The sequence below is a fragment of the Nestor notabilis genome, unplaced genomic scaffold (assembly GCF_000696875.1).
Source record: "Nestor notabilis isolate BGI_N333 unplaced genomic scaffold, ASM69687v1 scaffold351, whole genome shotgun sequence".
Lineage (NCBI taxonomy): Eukaryota > Metazoa > Chordata > Aves > Psittaciformes > Psittacidae > Nestor > Nestor notabilis.
In genome coordinates, this window is record NW_009914913.1 from 76,972 (window position 1) to 95,652 (window position 18,681).

At 38.9% G+C, this 18,681-nt stretch overlaps 1 protein-coding gene across 6 annotated transcripts in view; it reads right to left on the reverse strand.

The window, feature by feature from the left end:
* The window catches only part of HDAC9 (histone deacetylase 9), a 96,332-nt gene that overhangs the window by 27,338 nt on the left and 50,313 nt on the right, over positions 1–18,681 (reverse strand). For 2 of the 6 annotated variants that reach the window (XM_010023865.1, XM_010023864.1), the window contains exons 2-5: positions 14,165–14,406; positions 13,064–13,214; positions 10,772–10,898; positions 8,789–8,910 (exon numbers count right to left, since the gene is read on the reverse strand). In XM_010023865.1, the coding sequence (XP_010022167.1) occupies positions 8,789–8,910; positions 10,772–10,898; positions 13,064–13,214; positions 14,165–14,406 (642 nt within the window). Of the gene's footprint in view, positions 1–8,788; positions 8,911–10,771; positions 10,899–13,063; positions 13,215–14,164; positions 14,407–18,681 lie in introns of those variants that run through there. The other 4 variants (XM_010023868.1, XM_010023867.1, XM_010023869.1 and 1 more) reach the window with 4 other exon arrangements.

The window sequence follows — 18,681 nt, forward strand, 5'->3', positions numbered from 1 at the left end:
TACCAAATCTGGTTCCAGCTTTCCCAGCATTTTCGTGAGAGCTGTGAAGGAGTTTGTCCTGAGAGACCTGATGGTCTCAGGCTTTCCTCTGCTACACATGGTTCTTGCAGACATGTAAATAGTCTCTGCTCTGCACGGAGTTTCTGACTTCTGCTTTGGCTTCCTGTAGGCAGCCACAGACTGCTTTAGCCACCTTCACATAGCTGAATGTATTAGGCATGGGCCAGATGAGTAGTGGTTTCTGTTTTCATACATGACTGACTGACATTTGCTGCACAAGACCACGTCCCAGTACAAAACAATACTGGACAACGAACATGTGGACATCCTCCCCACTGGCTGACAGACTGGAAGATACCAGCATGTAGTAAAATTCTGTAGGTTCAATGATTTCTAAACTCTGGTGATTTAAAATGCCATTTGTGAGAGAGTTTTAAATTAGATTCATGAGACTGAAAGCTATTTATACATGCCCTCTAAAGCTCTTCCAAGAACTACATGGACCTGAGCACTGGGTGGTCCCAACAAGGCGGGAGCACCAGATACAGCAATACAGGATGGAGACACTTTGTTTTTCTGGCTTGCATCACCTAATGTGTTTTCAGCGTACACTGAAACTGTTTCCTGTATAAGCATTCGCTTTAAGGGGAGCACCGGTCATATGTGAAACCCTTTAGGCCTTTGCTTTATTTTACTTTTGTTAAAGGTAGAATGCTTTATTTATTCAGACTAACGTAAATATCCATTCCCTAAATAAAAAAACAGGTTTAGTGAAACACATGGTAAAAGAGCTAATTAGATTAGAGGGGATCTCGCAGCCCTTCAGCTCTCTGCAGGCTATGGAAGCCTATATAACAAGATTAGCAAATTTTCATTGATTTCCTAAAGAAGGTTCAAAAATTAATATTCCCTGAAGCTGTCTTAAACATCTAACTTTTCCTTGCTCTTCATTGCAGCTGTATTAAACATAAAATTTCTGGTTTATTATCTATGCAAACAAGTGTTACCTTTCTAGGAATGATTTATTGAATTAGATGTAGGAATTAGAGTATTGCTTGCATTTAGCCAGAATTAAAGATCTTTATATTTTTAATGAAAAGCTGATCAGTTCAATATATTTCCTGTTGGTATTTGTTCTGCATGTAATCTGTGAGGTAAAAGAACAGGATTCTTGATATAATTCTTTATTTCTATTCCTTTAGCACAGAAACGATGAGTAAAAGAACAAGGATATTTTAAAATTAATTCTCATCTTATGGGAGCCAAATGACATACTAGTTCTCAGGAGGTGTAAAGGACAAAAAAGGTGAAATGGGCCATTTAATAGAGGACATCCCTCATTTGAATAGTAATAACCGAATTTAGATATGCATAACTGGCAGTCCTTCTGGTTAGGTCTCCACTGGTTATTCTCACCTCCACTTCTGACCATATACACCAGTCAATTCTAGCTGGGAAAAACTGAGGGGAATATAATAACATGCTTTCTACAAACATAGCAAATTGCACTCTTCAGCCTAAATTCTTCTCCGACATTCACTGAAACACTAATTTTGCACATGAAAAAATATTTTCTTCGGTGAAGACGTGCCAGAGATAATCCCCTAACCCCAAAAGTCAAGGCTTCTGCAGGGTCAACATCTGACCCCTAGATACGTGATTTATTTTTACAGAATAATCATGGTCATGATTATGTTGGTCCCCAAGTCAAGAAGGAATTAGTTAATAGGGCGATTAAATCCCACATATTTCAATCTAGGAAAATGTCCAGCAGCAATAATTCAGGCTACAAGTATAATGTAGTATTTCACCAGCCTTCAGAAATTTATGATGAAACACCATCACCTTCTCCCCCAGTTCAACAGCGCATCAATGTCATCAGCAGATGAGAGCTGGACAGGTCTAGATTGATGAAGCATATGCTTTAGAGTTGTCCAAAGGCAACAGAGAGTACAGGATGTCAAGAAAACAAAAGCAACTAAAACAGTGTATTTTGCTTTCCTAAATGATGAGAACTATGGGCCAAGTTCAGCTCAAGAGTACGAAGATACTTCAGCTCTACTGAAGACGAATGAAGATGAAACTGGCCCAAAGTTGTTTGGACTTTCAAACCCTGTTTGTCTCTTTTATAGGCAGGGTTGACTGTGTGAAAGAATCTGTGTTTAGCTACTGGAGGAGAAAACCCCCACCTGTTAAAAGTCTTAATTAGACATTGACACTGCACCTTCGCAATGAAACTGAGTTAAAACAAATTTACTTTTAGATAGGTTCTTTATGCTCTGGGATATAATTCCAGTCCCCTACAAGTTAATTAGCTGAATATACAATGTAACCTTCCATCTGGTAGAGTAATTTAACAGGAATAATTGTGCACCACCATAACTCAACGAGACACTGAGGAAAACCATTGAAATGCTATTTCCTTTCCTTTGGAAGAGAATTATGTACAATTTCAGCATGCTTTGCATTTCTAACAGTTAAAGCCAACAGGGAGGTATCACTCTCATTTATATTACTTTCCCATGAGAAAATCAAAAGCAAAGTACAAAGCTTATGCCGTTGTTCATGAATGGCTCTGTAATACTTACTTAGCTTTAGCCAGAACATGTTATTTGGCAGCTAACCCCCTTAATTTGAGTTGTGGGTTTGAACAGATTTTTCAGTGAAACTATATTTTGCAGGGGTTTGGAGAAGTGCAGTCTTACTAACCAACGTCTTCTATTTTGGATGATCCGATACCATGTGATTTCCACTTTTCACTTCTCTGCCTGTTTCTCTCTTTTTGCCATCTTTTAGATGTTCTTGTTTACTTTTCTAAGAGTTTTCAACTGTCTCTGTCCTAATACAGTGGCAGAAAAATCCTAGTCCCACTGAAATCAAACAGGACAGTTTCTACTGGCTTCAAAGTGTCTTAGATTTTATATGCAATATTTTTAACTTACTTATCCAGAGGGAATAGACTTTGAAATGCCCACTAAAACCATTCCACTTCATTTTCAATGGACATTACGCTCTTAATATGCTTTAGAGTTTAGGACTGCTCTCTGCTCCTTACTTAAACTGCTTCCTTTAGGTTCAAAAGTCAAAAAGGTGTCTAGTATCCGATTACCTGCTTATCAAAAAGTTACACAAGCTACTTGTTAATGGTAATTTATGTAACATTTCTGAAAACATACACAGTTTGTATAAGAAAACCTTTATGTAACCACATAAAGCAGAACTTTGTAATTCAATTTTGGCTATGCACTGGGTAGTAAAACTAAGACAGTATTGAGACCAACAATGTATAATCAGTCTAGCCATCAAGAAGGTTCAGTATCTAGCACAACAGAGTAATTACTGGCAAGACACAAACTGATGTATATGCAAGTAGTGGTATTTTTGCTAAAACAGAAATACAATGAAGAAACTTCATCCAGGTGATCCTGAAACTGAGTAAGAATCACCCCCGTGTAACACCTTCGCTTCCTGCAGTTAAGAGTAAGTGTTAAATAAAACATATTAGAGGAATAATCTGGCTCTACTGGGAAGTCTAGGATGATAAAGTCATCCTGGTGATGACCCCTGTTGAATCCCAGCGGAGACTCTGGGTGTTTTCATGATACCAAAGTATACCTGCACAAGTTCTTTTCTCTCTGACATTGTCATTAAGCCTGCCTTAGCATTCTTTCTTTTTCTTTTTAGTTTTAAGCTATCTCAAAATATTTCCCCTCTAACTGGAGCTAAATTAGAGTGACAGGACATCCCTTCTCACCCCCAGCTTAGGAGGCTGCAGAACCCTGACGGACCCGAGATGACTGCAGCCCAGCACAGTAGCTACAATGGTATTACATTTCTTTCGAGCTGCTGGCTCCCGGGGGCTGAACTCTGTTTTGGCTTGTTCATTACATGAATCCGGAAGAAGCTGTTAACAACAGTTTGCTTCAGATTCACTCTTCAATTCAAAGTGAAAGTTTCTTCTCTTTCTGAAACCTCTTAGTACTCATTATGCCCTCTCATGTTATTGATAGTGAACTTAGGAAGCCTAAAAATATCTGGTGATTAATGGGAGAAGAAGTCAAGAAAAAGGGCTGGGAATCAGGACACTTTTTTTTGTTGTTGTTCCTTCTTGCTGTGAGAAGCACTGATGATTTCCTTTGGGCACATGTCCTGGTGCAAATTTGTCAAGACTGTTCATTAACCCAGGAAAACAAGGACTCCGAAAGGCAGGAATATTTAGCATCCTTAAAAAATGGGACAGAATGAGAAGAATTGCATCATGTTTGCTTTGTTTCCCTGCATCAATAAACAAAGTGACTCTCCCATTTATTGTGCTCACTCATAAACTTGGGAGAAAAATAAAACTTCTCTCTACTGAGCTTGACTTCATTTTGGCAGACATGGTAATTGAGGGTTTATAATCCTCTAAGCCTTTTTTTTCATTATTTTTACTGAAGACCAAAAGAAATCCAGCTTTTTCATATACTTTTACTTCACAGGAGAGTGTTTTCCTAGAAAATGCAAACAGAAATGGAATTTGGTGGCACAAAAGGGAAAGGAAGAAAAACTTTCACACACAAACTCAGTTTTAACTGCTCCAGTAACTGAGTCACTAAGCACAGAAAGAATGGTAAGGAAATATTCTATTTAATTTTTTTTTTTTTTAATTACATCTTCTAGGTTCTCATTCAAGAATCTTTCACTCTCATTACACCAGAGCTATGCTGCTATTCTACTGCCTAATCAGGTCAACGTAGTATGGTTTTTACAGAGTGATCTTCATGACTATGCAGCACAGCCTTCTTCCTCTCTTTCATCACAATATTAAGCAATCCTTCATCTCCTCTTTTTTCCTATATGAAGTTACACAATTCCCCCCTCCGAGCAAGAACCTTGTGCTATTCGCTACTTAAAAAAACACAAGCTAGATTTCCATTGAGAATGCTTCCAATTTTTGGAAAGCAAGCTGAAAACATCTTCTTAAATAGTACTACTGTGAGTGATCTTCAGATCCCTAAGCAAAATGAAAGCTGTAAGCTTACAACTCCATAACCAAGGAAAGATTCAACTGGCATAAACCCAAAAAAAATAGTAACAGTGATTGACATTCCCATTCTGCCATGATTGTGCCAAACTCAGGTAAAAAAACCCCAACGCTTTATACTTGATACGATGATGCCCTCAGGAATTTCTTCCAACAAAAGCCAAAACTCAAAAGGCAAAATGCAGAAATGCCACCTATAGCAACATTTTAAAAAAGCATGCAGCTTTGGTTAGAGAGCTAAACTTTGTTGGAATTTTCTGGCTTTTGCTGGTTTGCACCAACGCTTGCACACAGAAAAGGAAATGTTACAGATTGAAGAAAATGCAAATGTTACAGCCATTTGCCAGAATTTCTGCAAGTATATCCACAGGGTTAAAAAAAAAAAAGCCAAACAAAACCAAAAACCTTATTTTGAAAAGAACTTATACCTTACCAAACCCATGTTGTTTGCTCCATTTTTGTTAGTTTTATAGTAACCTCATCAAGCAGATAATTATTTTTCCTGATTGACAGGCACGGAATGATGGAAATGAACAATCAAAAGTTCCCCATACTAACTGATGAGGTCTTCAGAAGCGCACAGCTCCTATCAGAGCTCTTACAACAGTCAGTATGAATTTCAAGTGTTCAGTAATAGGGAGGAATTTTCAAACCTCTCTGGGTAATTTAGACACATTAGTCTCATTGAAAGTTAATGAGCCATATGCTGCTCAGGCTTTTGGGTGCTTTGCAGAAAACTCAAGTTATGACTGGTATCCATGGTGAAAGTTGTGGACATTTCGAAAATTTTATCTTTAGCTGTTTAGGCTAAATTTTGCTCTACAGCTAGAGATGTGTAGCTTCTCCTTATGGTATATTTATCTGTCCAATGAAGCAATAGCTCCCATTGGTCTGCTCTTTTGAAAGTCTGTCAACACACAGCATCTGAATGCAGCTGTGCAAAGAGCTGCATATCCTGGCCTCTAGCCCCTAGGACAGTCCCAATCCTCCATGCAGCTGAACTGTGTGAAGCCCACTGCCAACAAATTCTGCTGCTTCTTGTACAGAAAGGAATAATCCACACGGCTAAGAGAGTTACTGAGTAACCATAGTCACTGCACTAGGATGTTAACTCTGGTACCTAACTGTAAACATAGAAAGAGCAACACTCTTGTGTCTTTCCCACAATCTAGATGCTAGAAGCATAAAAGCTGCACAGAATATCTTTCCCTTTACTATATCCTCTCTGAATTAATTTTCAAAAGATTAATAAGGAGATTCATACTTTAGGACTAATTAAGCAAAGGTTAAATAGATTACTGAACAAGAAAGTGAGCACGCAAGACTCGTGATTTACAATGCCTTTGTGACACTCAGTGTCCCCTTAGCACTGAAAAACACATTAGGATGTCAGGAGAGAATCATTCAGCTTTGCTGCCCACTAAATCTGATCTTAGAGTAAACGATTACTTTCCAAGAGCATTGTATTAAAGTTGGAGAAGAGAAAGATAGATCCGTATGTTATATTATGAATATGGAAAATAAAATTGAGAAGCAAAACAAAGCTGTGATTAAAATCCACAACAGGTATTCCTTTCTTAAGGCTGAAAGGAATGAGAGGTCTGCTTTCATATGAATTGCTGACTTCATGCAGGTTCAGCAACACAGAGGGTTTACCAGAAGCCAGTGGCAATAAGCATTCATAGCCTAAAGGAAAGGAAAAGAGGTTCACCCCTCATGGCAAAGGTCAGACTTCTGCAGGCTTATAGCCTGTCCATATACATGACTGTTCATGGGACATCTTTGTCTAGTAATGTCCCTTGAGGATGACACAGGCTCCACAGTGTCCCCTCTGCCTGGAGGATGGCCCTATAACCACCCAGATCAGTTTAGGGTCATTTGACTTGTGTCGATCTGGTTCCTGTTGCTTTTACTCTCAACCTGATGAACAATCATTGCAACCTTTGTGGGGATGTTGCTGAAGGCTCGAATTAAACAACTCTAGTATACAGAGACTGGACGTGTAAACAGGGTATTTAACAGTTGTTATTTTCATCGATGTGGAGAGCTATCAAATATACTTCCTTGCTAAGATACAACATGCTGTATACTTCATTTATATGTGCTTATCAGAATCACTATGTAAATGTCATAGAAATGGTTATGCTAATGATTATATTAGTATTTGTCTATTTATTCTGTAGATATCTTTTCAGAGAGTCATCATGTCCTTTGTTCAATTTTGGAACTGATGCATTGCATGCCCAAATATTTGGAATAACATATAGAAAACATCTGGATTTAATTATATTATAGTCCTCTTATGCAGACAATGGGAATTGAATTAAGGAATATTTTGAAACCCCCACAGAGATATAAAAGTATTAGCAGCTGCACGAGAACTTTACTGTTACAATGTTTGAAAATGTTTTGTTTTACAGATCAACAGTCTGACACATCATAAATATCAATCATAACATTTAAGATATATAAACATCGAAGAAAAATTAAAACTTGCATTACAAAAACATGTAGATGAATTCACAGCATTTAGAAGATGTAGAGTGTGTCCTTCTGTTTAAAAAATGAAAATGTATATTCTATTGGCACAGAAAATCTATGTTGTACAGTGGTATTAGGCAAAGAACCACATAAGGGCTTATTGTGACTGAATAGCTCGAATGAGATTCTATAGAATATTGTTATATTGCCACCATATTGTACAAAGCATAATTCAGCTAGAATAAATTAGCATTTGCTTTTCATGCTTTCATTCCTCTGAAAATATTTGGGGATATAATATGAGCTTATAGTCTGCCCCAAAGTATTAGATACAGACTGGATTTTCTTTCTGAATGTATGCTGGTTCCAAATGCCACTTCTTTTCAAGTCAGTACCAGTTTTGCAGTTAGTTTTCAATCTCCCAGTGGCTAAATCACATTCAAAGACTGTTAGCACGGTAGGGGGTCAGACTTTCTCCCTGAATGTAACTATATCACTCAACAGCAGACTCATGCAATAAGCAATCTAATGTTTTCTTTTCTTTTTTTCCTCCCCTCGTCTTAGTGTTTCCCTGCATTCCTGGATACCAGTCAGTGCACCAAGGACCTGAGGCAACAGCCACACCGACTCCACCACCACCCTTCCAGCTTTCTTTATGGTGCAGAAAAAGTCAAGACTACAGTTCACCTGCTGTCAAGACAAAAGTTTCAGTTACTAAATCCGCTGAAACATTCTGAAACACTCAAATGAAAATGTTCTTGTACAGTATTACACATTTCTATGTGTAAAAAGCACACAAAAAAAGTGTGCATGCCTGTGCATGCATATATGCAACTTCAACAACCGATGACACAAAATATAATACTAATCCAAGTCCTCCTTTCCATGAATTCCCCTGAAAATGTTCTGAAAAACATTCTCTAAAGGGAGTATACCATCTGAAGAGAGATATTGTACCTACCATGCAAAACAGAGAGAGCTATAAGTAATACTGAGACAAAGAAAATGCCATAAAAGATCCATGAAATGATGGTCTGTTTAGAAACTCTATTTATCAGGACTGAAGCTTGCACTAGCTGTTAGTGTTGGGAAACACCAACTCCTGATACCATCTGGTCAGTCTGACCTTGTAAAGATGCAGTCAGGATCTTTGAACTTACCCATAGCATCATCCTGAATAGGCCTTGTGGATTATGATATATGCCTTGCTGATGGACAGCCTGGTTAAAGTAAAGGGCAGGAGAAATGCTGGGTAAGGTGCTCGAATAAACTATGCAAACTCACCCGTTTTACGAAGTGGAAAATCATCCTTGGCATCCTGTGCTCCTGGTAAAGTGTATTTGTATGGTGGCGAGGCCCCGCTCAGGGGTGGAGAGCTTTGATCCAGTGAGGTATGGTGGGCAGCCCTGCAGCAGGCACAGAGAGGTCACAAATTAGCAGTCGCTGAGGTGACCAGCGGTAACTATCTACACATGTTGTACACATGTCTCAGCTGTGTTTATGTTCTTGTTCATCTAAGTGCGCACAAACCACAGGCTCATGTAACCGATTTCACTTCTACAGTAAGTTATGGAACTCCTTGAGATTCCCAAGAACGTGTTTTTTGCACTCATTATAACAGTCACATAGGATAAGAGTCATGTTGACCTACAGACAGGATCTGTCACCAGTTTGGGGAACTGACCATTTTAGACTCTTGCATTTTAATACGAACCAGCTGAGGCACAGCAAAAGCCATTTACGTCTTGTTTATCATATATGAATAGATGTACATTGATTCAAGGCTCTTCTATCAAAATCTGAGGGATTTTCAGGACAGGAGGGCTTGAATAAAACTAAGCAGAAATACTGAGTTCTCATCTGCTGGACAAAACAGTAACAACAACAACAACAAAAAAGCAAACTATTTAGTGGACCAGGCAGATATAATCTTGCCTGTAAGTTCAGTTTGTAAGTTTTGTGAGCACACCACTCTGTAGCACGTAGCACTCATACCAGCAGAGAATTCCAAGCTGAAGAGTGCTTTCTGACAACTGCAGGATGAAAGAAATAGTGTGGGCAGATCTTTCTGAACACAGAAACTGCAGATTGCAAAGAAATTGCATCATTTGGCCAGAGAGGGAAACTTCCAAGCTTTGTGTTTATCTAAACATAATTTTACTTGGCCTTTTACAGAGTCTCACCCTATCTTCCCAATCTAGTGTGGTAAATCAATAATATGACTCTATCCAAGAGGGCACTACCATGAGAGGAAGTACTACTTTCCCTAGTGTAGCAGAAGACACCTTCTGCAGAACTTATCATTCTTACTCATCTGAAGACTCAGAACTATGCTCAGAGTATTAGTTCAGAAATCTTAAATACTCAAGAGAATTTTATACATTATTTGGGAAACAAAAAAAGTGTGTCTCCATCAGAAACGAAGTAACTATATCTTAAATCATGTTATCACAATGCTCTGATTACCTCACAATAGAAACTCCAAGGGCAGGCCTTCAGTAATTCCTTTTAAAAAGAACAAGATGGAAATCTAGCATACCATATACATTTCTGTTTGTTGAAAGTCAAGTGACCTATTGAAGGTCAATTCAGGTGTAACACTGAAGTCTTTCAGAAATGCAGTGAGTTCATTTTGTTGATTGACTTATGTACGTCTTGTAAAAACTGTAAGCTCTTAAAATGTTAATAGGCCCATGACAGGATTCAACAAAATCACTTATTTCAATAGTCTAAGCAGATACTTATCAAGGCCAAGGCATCATAAGAATAAGCAGTTTTGGATACTAAAATCCATTTGAGTAAGAAAAGTCAAATGACTACTATCCTTCTCAAAATCCTTGTGAGTTACTTACACCAATCAAGTAACTTCACTGAAAAGCAGCATCTCTTCACAAGAAGGAACAACTTTTTGATTCATTCAAAAACCAAGTAAATCAAACACAAGCTGTTCTAACTGCAAAAAACTGAAAATGCTAGGAAAAATGACAGGTATAGTTGGAAAATTTGTGACAGCATCAAGAGATGAAGCAGTCGAAATAAAAAGTTGATATAAATTTATGACAGCATCTTGTTCTGTATAACTCTCCTGTCTGAACACTGAGTACTCTTCAAGCAGAAATATCACACTTCCAGCTTTTTGCTAACTTCTCGGTTGAACTTCTGTTTTGTTCTAGAAGCAGACTCTCAACACCCCTGCTGGAGAAGCATTCTGGCAAGTTTTAACAGATACCTCAGTGAGGCAAGGAAACATCTTAGTAATGAACATACGTGTACCAGAGCTTGGGGTGGCGGCTCATGGAATGATTCTTCCCATTTGCTGGAGAGTCTTTTGTTGCCGATTTACTCAACAGGAACTCTTGAAGTTTCTGCTTCACTTCCGTGCTGGCCACTGCCCCTAAGATACACAGAGCCAAACACATCTTATTTTTCCTTAAAAAAAAACCAAAACAAAACAAAAACCAAAACACAAGAAAAGAGCCAATGTCTTGCTGCTGGAAGTGTTGCAAACTATAAAAATATTGGTGGAAATCAGTCAAAATGAGGTAACATTTGAATTAAATGCATGTCTGTAGAAGACTGAAGTTGGCCATAACCCAGCTATCCAGTGAAGTCATAAGGAATATTTCAACAGTTGAGGAAGCCATTTATCCAGGACCAGATGTATCTAAAGAATTTAAATTATTTCCTAATAATTCCCAAATACAAAACCAAGGATAGAACTAAAAAGATAGTGACAAAAGGTCACTTCGAGTTTGCAGAAAATAATGGCTTTTTATTCTTTTAGTAAAGTAATAGCCCAGCAAAACTGCACTCTGAACACTGTCTTGGTTATCAGCAGAACACTGCAAAAAGAGACAGTAGTGAGCCTTTTTATTCAAGCCACTTAAAAGCCTGTACCTGTGATGCCTAGGAGACAAACCACAGTCTGAAAAATGAGTCTTTGTTAATAACTCTATACTTACGACACAAAACCAACAGAAAGACCAAAACACCAGGAAGACACATTTTGACCTCTCTTGGTGGCTAATTCAATACCAGAAGTAGGGCATGTCAATTTCAGATTAAACTACCAATTCCTATTTACAGCATGGGCATGCTTCTTTACTAAGAGTCATATTACTCTTCATAAAAACAGCATGAAAAAGAAAAACCTTTAGTTTTCCATAAACATTGACAAAAAGGGAATTAAAAACATTTCTTTCAAAGTAGCAGCACCAAGGTATATTGATACTCTAAATATTTGGTTACTCAATCCTGACACAGCACAGCTAGCTGGTGAGCATGTCCCCCTGTGACCCAGTTCCCATAAAATACCTCTACTACCCCTCAGCTTCAGACCCAACTCCCCTCCCCACACCTTCCTTCCCTCCTGTACTCATCAAGTAGATCAGCAGCAATGTAAACACTGGGGCTGGGCCCAGGGGTCACAAGCGCTGCTTGGCTGGCTGCTACATACTGAACAGCCACCCAGAAAGCCAAACTAACATGGAAACCACTAATTTCACTGCTCCTCCTTTGGTGGGAGCACTAATAAAGCCTAACTTTTATACAAAGGGTGATTTTTCATACCACTTACAGGAACCTTTTATTCCTGTAGTTTCTGCCGCCCTTCCACTGATGGGTTTGTAATGCTTTCAAGTATTCACCATTCACCACAGTACTAGAAGCACCATAGACACCTTCATTTCTAAAGCCGATAACATGGTACGCCTACAACTGCTGAACTGCTACACTTTCCCACCCAAGAAAAAAAGGCAGGAGTATAATGTACAGGTTTTTTTCTGCTTCAGTCTTTGGCAGTTAATTCTTGAGGTCATTTAGCAGGGCAAGTGACAATATCTGCTCATGGCAGCTTCATTTTGAATACTTTCATGACGTACTTCGACCTGATTTTTAAACTGACCTCACTAAGGAGAATTATTTGTATGTGTCTCCCTCTAGTGAGCACCAAATCCCAGCAGTATACTTTATATTTGTCATTTGCCTTAGAGCTATATACGAGCTAGAAATAATTTTCAGTTGGGCCACATGAAAAGGCATCAAGTATGAACACAAGGTAGTTTGAAAAACTACTGGCAAAAGTGTTAAAAAGTCTCAGCCAAAGATATTCTTAAATATTTCATTATATTTACAACTTTGAAACAACACTCAAATTAGCATGCAATTTTTATTTCCCCCCCGCTCTTTCTTGTAGTGCTTTCTGCATTGGGAAATAAGCTCTGTAGAAAGAAGTTCTCAAGTGACGCTTTAGGCTTTCAAACTCCCTCCTTATAAAAAGAGCTAGATTCTTGAGAGGCATATACACAGGTCTGTCAAAATGTGCTTTCTTGCAGTCAGCCAAGTCTGCACACACCCCAACAATGTGTTTCTCCGGGTGCAGGAGATGGCCCTGCCTTTCTGCAAGCACAGTCTCAACTTCTCTAGTTGCGTATTTTATACAGTAACAGGCTTGCTTCAGGTTCCTGTTCATGGCCCATTTTGGCTGGAAGAAAGCAAAGGGAAAAAGCAAAGGGAAATAGATTAATTTCTTATTAGGATTCATGGTACATTGGCTCTTACTTTCTCGGCCTCTTTCTTTGCCTCGGAGGGGAGGAAGTTGTTGTTCCCTGCGATGCCTCTCCAGCTCCTGCTCTTGTCTCTGCTGCTCCAGTTTCTGCTCTTTTTCAATGAGTTCTTGCTGTTGTTTAATGGCTAGGAGTTCCTGTTGTAACTTGCACAGAACAGAAAGACATGAGAAAGTGCAGTTTGCACTGTTTTCTTGGTCACTCTTGGCTAAAACACCCCCCTGAATAACTAAGTAGAAGTGCCTGATTTTGTGCTTACACTTCTGTTCACCTCTTAACTGACTTTCCCTAGTCTCTGAAGCAGGATAGTGCATTACTGGCTGTCACTAAAATGAACTCTAATGTCAGGTAGCAGCCTGCTGCTCTGGTTTCACTTCTTTCTCTTTTGGCAAAAATGCCTGGAAACTTCACAAGGTTCGCCAGTGCATGACCCAACTTTGGCTGCTGTTCTCCACTGCGTTTGTCAGCTCCATTGAATGGAACCTTAGCACAGTAGCATAACGGCAAGTAGATCAGAAAGCAAAAATGAAAAGAAGGGCAAGATCATAAATGCACAGTCAAAATCCATTATAGCAATCCTACCATGGTGCATGTAATCCCATAAATTGTTTTCTTTTCACATATTATGAGAGGCAGCCCAGAGCAGAGTTAAAACACTTTCAGGGCCTGCCTCCATTTTACAAATGCAAATATTATGCACTTGCCTATCGATCTGATTTGTGGGCAAAAACTCAAACAGTACCCCAAAAAAGCAGTCTTTTAATATACTGGAAAACTGCACATACAGGAATGAAAGCCATACTGAAGTCTGGCTGAAAAACCAGTTTTCTAAAATAGGTAGTTTGATTTTCTGAGGATGTGGTGGCTTCACGAGCTTGATGATTCTCACAGTACTGCCTTGGTCTGCTGTGAGCAACTCACAGGTAGGTGCTAGCAGTTTTGCTTGAAAAGGCTTTTATCACCCAAATACAGAGAAATAAGCACTCAAACACCGTCTCTCAGTCATAGCCAGCCTTTCAGGCATGTTCTCTTTTCACATCTGCCGAAGCATATTCAGTTTGCAGATAAGTGAGGGATAAATGAAAAATGTTGCTACCTTAATGTGCTCCTGGAGCTGGGCCTGGTGCTGGCGGGTCAGGTTTTCATGCTGCTTCTGAAACTCTGCAATCAGCAGTTGTTTCTGAATTTGCTGCTGCTGCTGGATCAGAAGTAGTTCCTGCTGTAGCTGCTTTTCACGCATAATTGGGTCCACCATGGGAACCATCATCCTGAGATCAGTTCGCAAGTCTAACGGTGAGATAGGCTCTAATCCCACGGGAACCTCTGACTTCACATCCACTGTGGGAAGAAAACAACATAACATATACATATAAAATATAACTGGAAAAGGAGAATAGAGATCATTCCCACTGGGGAAAAGACCAATTTCAATCAAAGACTTCTTCAATGTACAGACCTAACAAAATACTAAGGCAATGTGAACTTCAGGCATTCCTACTAGCAACTGGCAATTTTACAAATGATCTTATCACTCTCTTTCCATTCTCTGCAAAAAATACTGCCTGATTACTGCTAAGCAGACTAACAAGCAACCTAGTACTAAAACCATGTTGCAGCCTAATAGAGCAATATTTAGTGAGACTCTCCTAGATATTATTAATGCCTCACAATAAACAGTCAGAGCACTTCTTCAGTGTAAGATGACAACCTCCCACTTTGCACTGCACTGCAAGAGATTTTTCCAAAGCTGGCATGTAGATTTTTCTGAGGATGGTTTTACACATGAAGAGCTATCCAATGTGACAGAGCTACTGCATGTAAATATACGTAAGAACAATACATATAAAATTAGAAAAAAAAAATAATTTGACACACAAACCAAGAAGTTTTAATACAGCTTTTTGGAAAGGAAACACCATGCTTGGAGTGGCTTAGACATAATACACTATATACAGTAAGAAAATAAAAACATCTTGAATTATTCCAATTTGTTGCAGCAAGGGAAGATATTGTTTATCCAGCATTAAAGTCCTTAATGAAGAATCCTGTTTACTTCTATCTATTTAAATCAAAGGACCTAAAGAGCAGCAGAAGAGAGAGATCTGATGATTTTCAATACAATACTTGTAAAACTCAGGTTTTCACATAGAGTGAAGAGAGTGTGTAACTTATCTGTTTCAAAAGAAAAAAAACTAGCAAGGAACATTTCTACAAGAACAAAGTAAACAGCCGCTGAGGGTCTCTGCTAAAGCTCAGCAGTTCTAATTCCATCCACGAGAGGACAGTGGAACACAAACACATTCACTCCTGTTCGTACTGCTCCCCTATCTTCTTTGGAAAATAAGATTATTAACTGAAAGCAAACATGCTGTCGGAAATGACTAGGGAACAGGATTTTAAGCATATTTTCTCCTTTTGCTTTGCTACCACTGTATCTGTTTTCAAGGAGAAGATCAAAATGAAACAGAAATATTCTAGCGAGCAGTAAAATCAAAGCAGTGAAAACTGAAACTGCAGCAAAATGGAGAATTGAATTATAACTGTAGGATCAAATCTATTAGTAAAGAGTTTCATAAGGAGACGAGACACCAAATCTCTTCTACTGACTCATATTCTTCTTTTTTTTCAAAAAAAATAAAAAAAATAAAAAAAAATCTGGAAACATAGAATTTTCTGGGTTGGGTCGTCCCCCCCCCTTTTTTTTTTTAAATCCTAGTCACTGTTATCGTAAACCTCAGGAGCACAGTTTGCCTTCTTAACCTGCTATCCCAACAGAATGATTGTGTCTAAGTGCTTACTTTTGTTCTGAGACTAATCACTAAATTATAAAAAATCACCTTTAACTTACAAAAACTACTTGCGATTACAAATAATTGCCACAGACCAAGAGGAGCGGACAGGCAAACCCCCAGCCTTTCATCCCATTTATTCAGCAGCAATCCACATTCCATTTGTCTAGACTAAATATAGCCACGTTTATACAAGAAATCAATAGCGCTTGCAGAGAGCAGAGCAAAGACATGAATATTTCATCAAGCTCAGAGAGAAATGGCAATCAGCAAACTGACAGCAAACCATGTAGGTTGACTGGCCCTCCAGATAAGTCTCTGGTACTTGGACAATGGCTCATTGCCTGCAAGTCACAATCTTATCATTAGCGCTCGTCTATTTTTAACATTAATTGCATTGCAGGTGACAAAGGCTTACCATGTTTATCATGTTTAAAATCCATGAGAGATGCATTTTCTTACATCTTCTGTGACAGGATAATAAGCCTAACTAAGAGCAATAATAGTAACTGCAGTTCGGCAAACCCTGCAGGGTCTGGTTTGCAATAGTGTTTGCAAACTGAACCCTGCAGGGTTTGGTTCACAATAGTGTTTGCGCTGCAGTTTCTTCCACAGATACTGGCTACAAATCCACCCCTACAAGTCTGCACGGTGATTCAGGCTGATTATACTTCTTATCTCTGACGAGCATCCCACTTCTTCATTTTCAGAGCACTTCGCATGAGGGGAGGCCTCCAGATTTTTCTAACAATGGATATTTCCTTCCACTATTAGTAAAATGTACACCTGAAAGCAGGCTCAGTTTGGCGAGATTCACATTTTCAAGAATTTTCACACACTCAGATAATAAATCTGGCTCTGGAATATCTACTCCATCAAGTTAAACTTTAACTTAACCCTTAACATGGGGGAAAATAAACATTAAGATAGTTCTAGACTTGAACCCATAGAAATCGATACACGATCTTTCATGTCATTTCAATGCCAATATTTACTGATAAATAAAGACAAGCATTTATTTCCTGGCATAAATATTGCAAGCAATAAGGTTACTCCCCCAATGCTACTAGTAACTGCTGACATAGAGAACACTAACTTTTGGGGGTAATTACTGTCTTAAAACTGTAATAGCTAATAGTTGGCTGAACAGTCAACCTCATCAATGAAATTACTCTAAACACGGAATTATAAAATCATCAATCAAACCGCATCATTTGCTACTGTCTGTCAGGCATCCTAATGCCACAGGCCATTTACATTCTCCTTACTTGTTACCAGCTGTCAAGAAAGAGACAAAGCAGCCTCGTGGAGATACACCAGTGTGAAAAACGTGTAATGGAGCAAAGAATCAGAACCAGTGTCTTCAAAAGCTTTGATTTTCAGCTGAAGCATCTTCTCCCCCACCGCCACCCCAATGCAATTTTAAGTCTCAAAAGAGTAAAGGTGATGTGGGATGTTTATTCTCATCAGGGTTTTGTATGTTTTTTCACACCCCTCTACACAGATACATGCATTTTTCAGTAGGAAAGGAAGTTCCCTCAACTTCCAAACATCATGAGAAGCAGTGGGATGCAGAACTTTAACAACAGGACTCATCAAGATATTAGCCAAAGACGGAAAAGAATGAATAATGAAAGAAAATACCAATCAGAACTTAACTTCATTTTAAGGAGCCTTGTTTTGCAGGATTTCCACTATCACCACTGGAGTGAGGCTGTAATAGGTACGACTCAGACTGGGACCCTGCCTGCACTCTGTCCACTGCGGTCTGGACCAGATCCTTCCCTACAGCTCTGCCGACTACAGAGCAAGCCAGAGATTCCGCACTAAGGTTAAATAACGACAGGCCCTCTGAGCTCTTGACAGCTGTAGTGAACGCAACAGTAGGCTGCAGAACATTAACTAAAACGTTACTGAAAACTTGGTGATTCCAGGAAACATGCCAGAATTTGAGTAGAAAAATATTTAATTTTCAGCTACAACACACTGCAAAAGGCATATGTATTTATTTTTCCTATAAATACTCGATTGCCTTTATCTTCAAACGTAACAACAAAAATAGGCTCAGAAGAGCAGTCGTATCAACTATAATCCATAGATGGCACTTCCCGCAGTGCCTCTGACATTTTGTGGATACTTGCAAAACAGCATGCTTGTTGAGTAGATTTAGATGCTTGAAGAACATATGAAAGAGGTAGAAGAGCTTGGTTTAACCCTGAGGCTTTGCTTTTTGAAACCATTCCTTAAAATGGAAATAGCTGAAAAACTTTTAAGTCTTCCACTGAGAGGTGGAAAAGCTTTGTTTCTCATGACTAGTTTCAATTTCTGGTGTATGAGAATACGCAAATCTTACAACAGCACACTTTCTTACCATCATGTCCCAACAGAGGCAATCTTCTTTTGTTGACAGTTACCTGTCTTTGCAGACATTTATGCCATCTCTAAAAACAGGAACTTAAGGTATGCTGCCACCAGCTGAACAGTCACCATTCATTATTTGAGATGCAATGACAAAGAATTCTAGTAGACTTGCTTACCAGAACAGTGCACCTAGAACACTGACAGTTCTAACATTAAAGCAACTGTGAATTTGCTACGACTTCAGGTACTCAAGCTAACGCTTTCCCAAAGGCATTTCTCAAGTTAAGCTGTTGGGCTGGGGCAATAAAAAAGGCTGGAGAGAGGAACAGGGTGTAAAGCCAGCAAGGGTCTTTCTCCCGCCGTGGTCATCCAAGGCAGCCTTTTACTGGAGAAGCCATTAAGTTTTATGAAGTGAGCAAGGAGGACTACAAAAGTTGGAATGCTAAATTAAAATTACACGTGA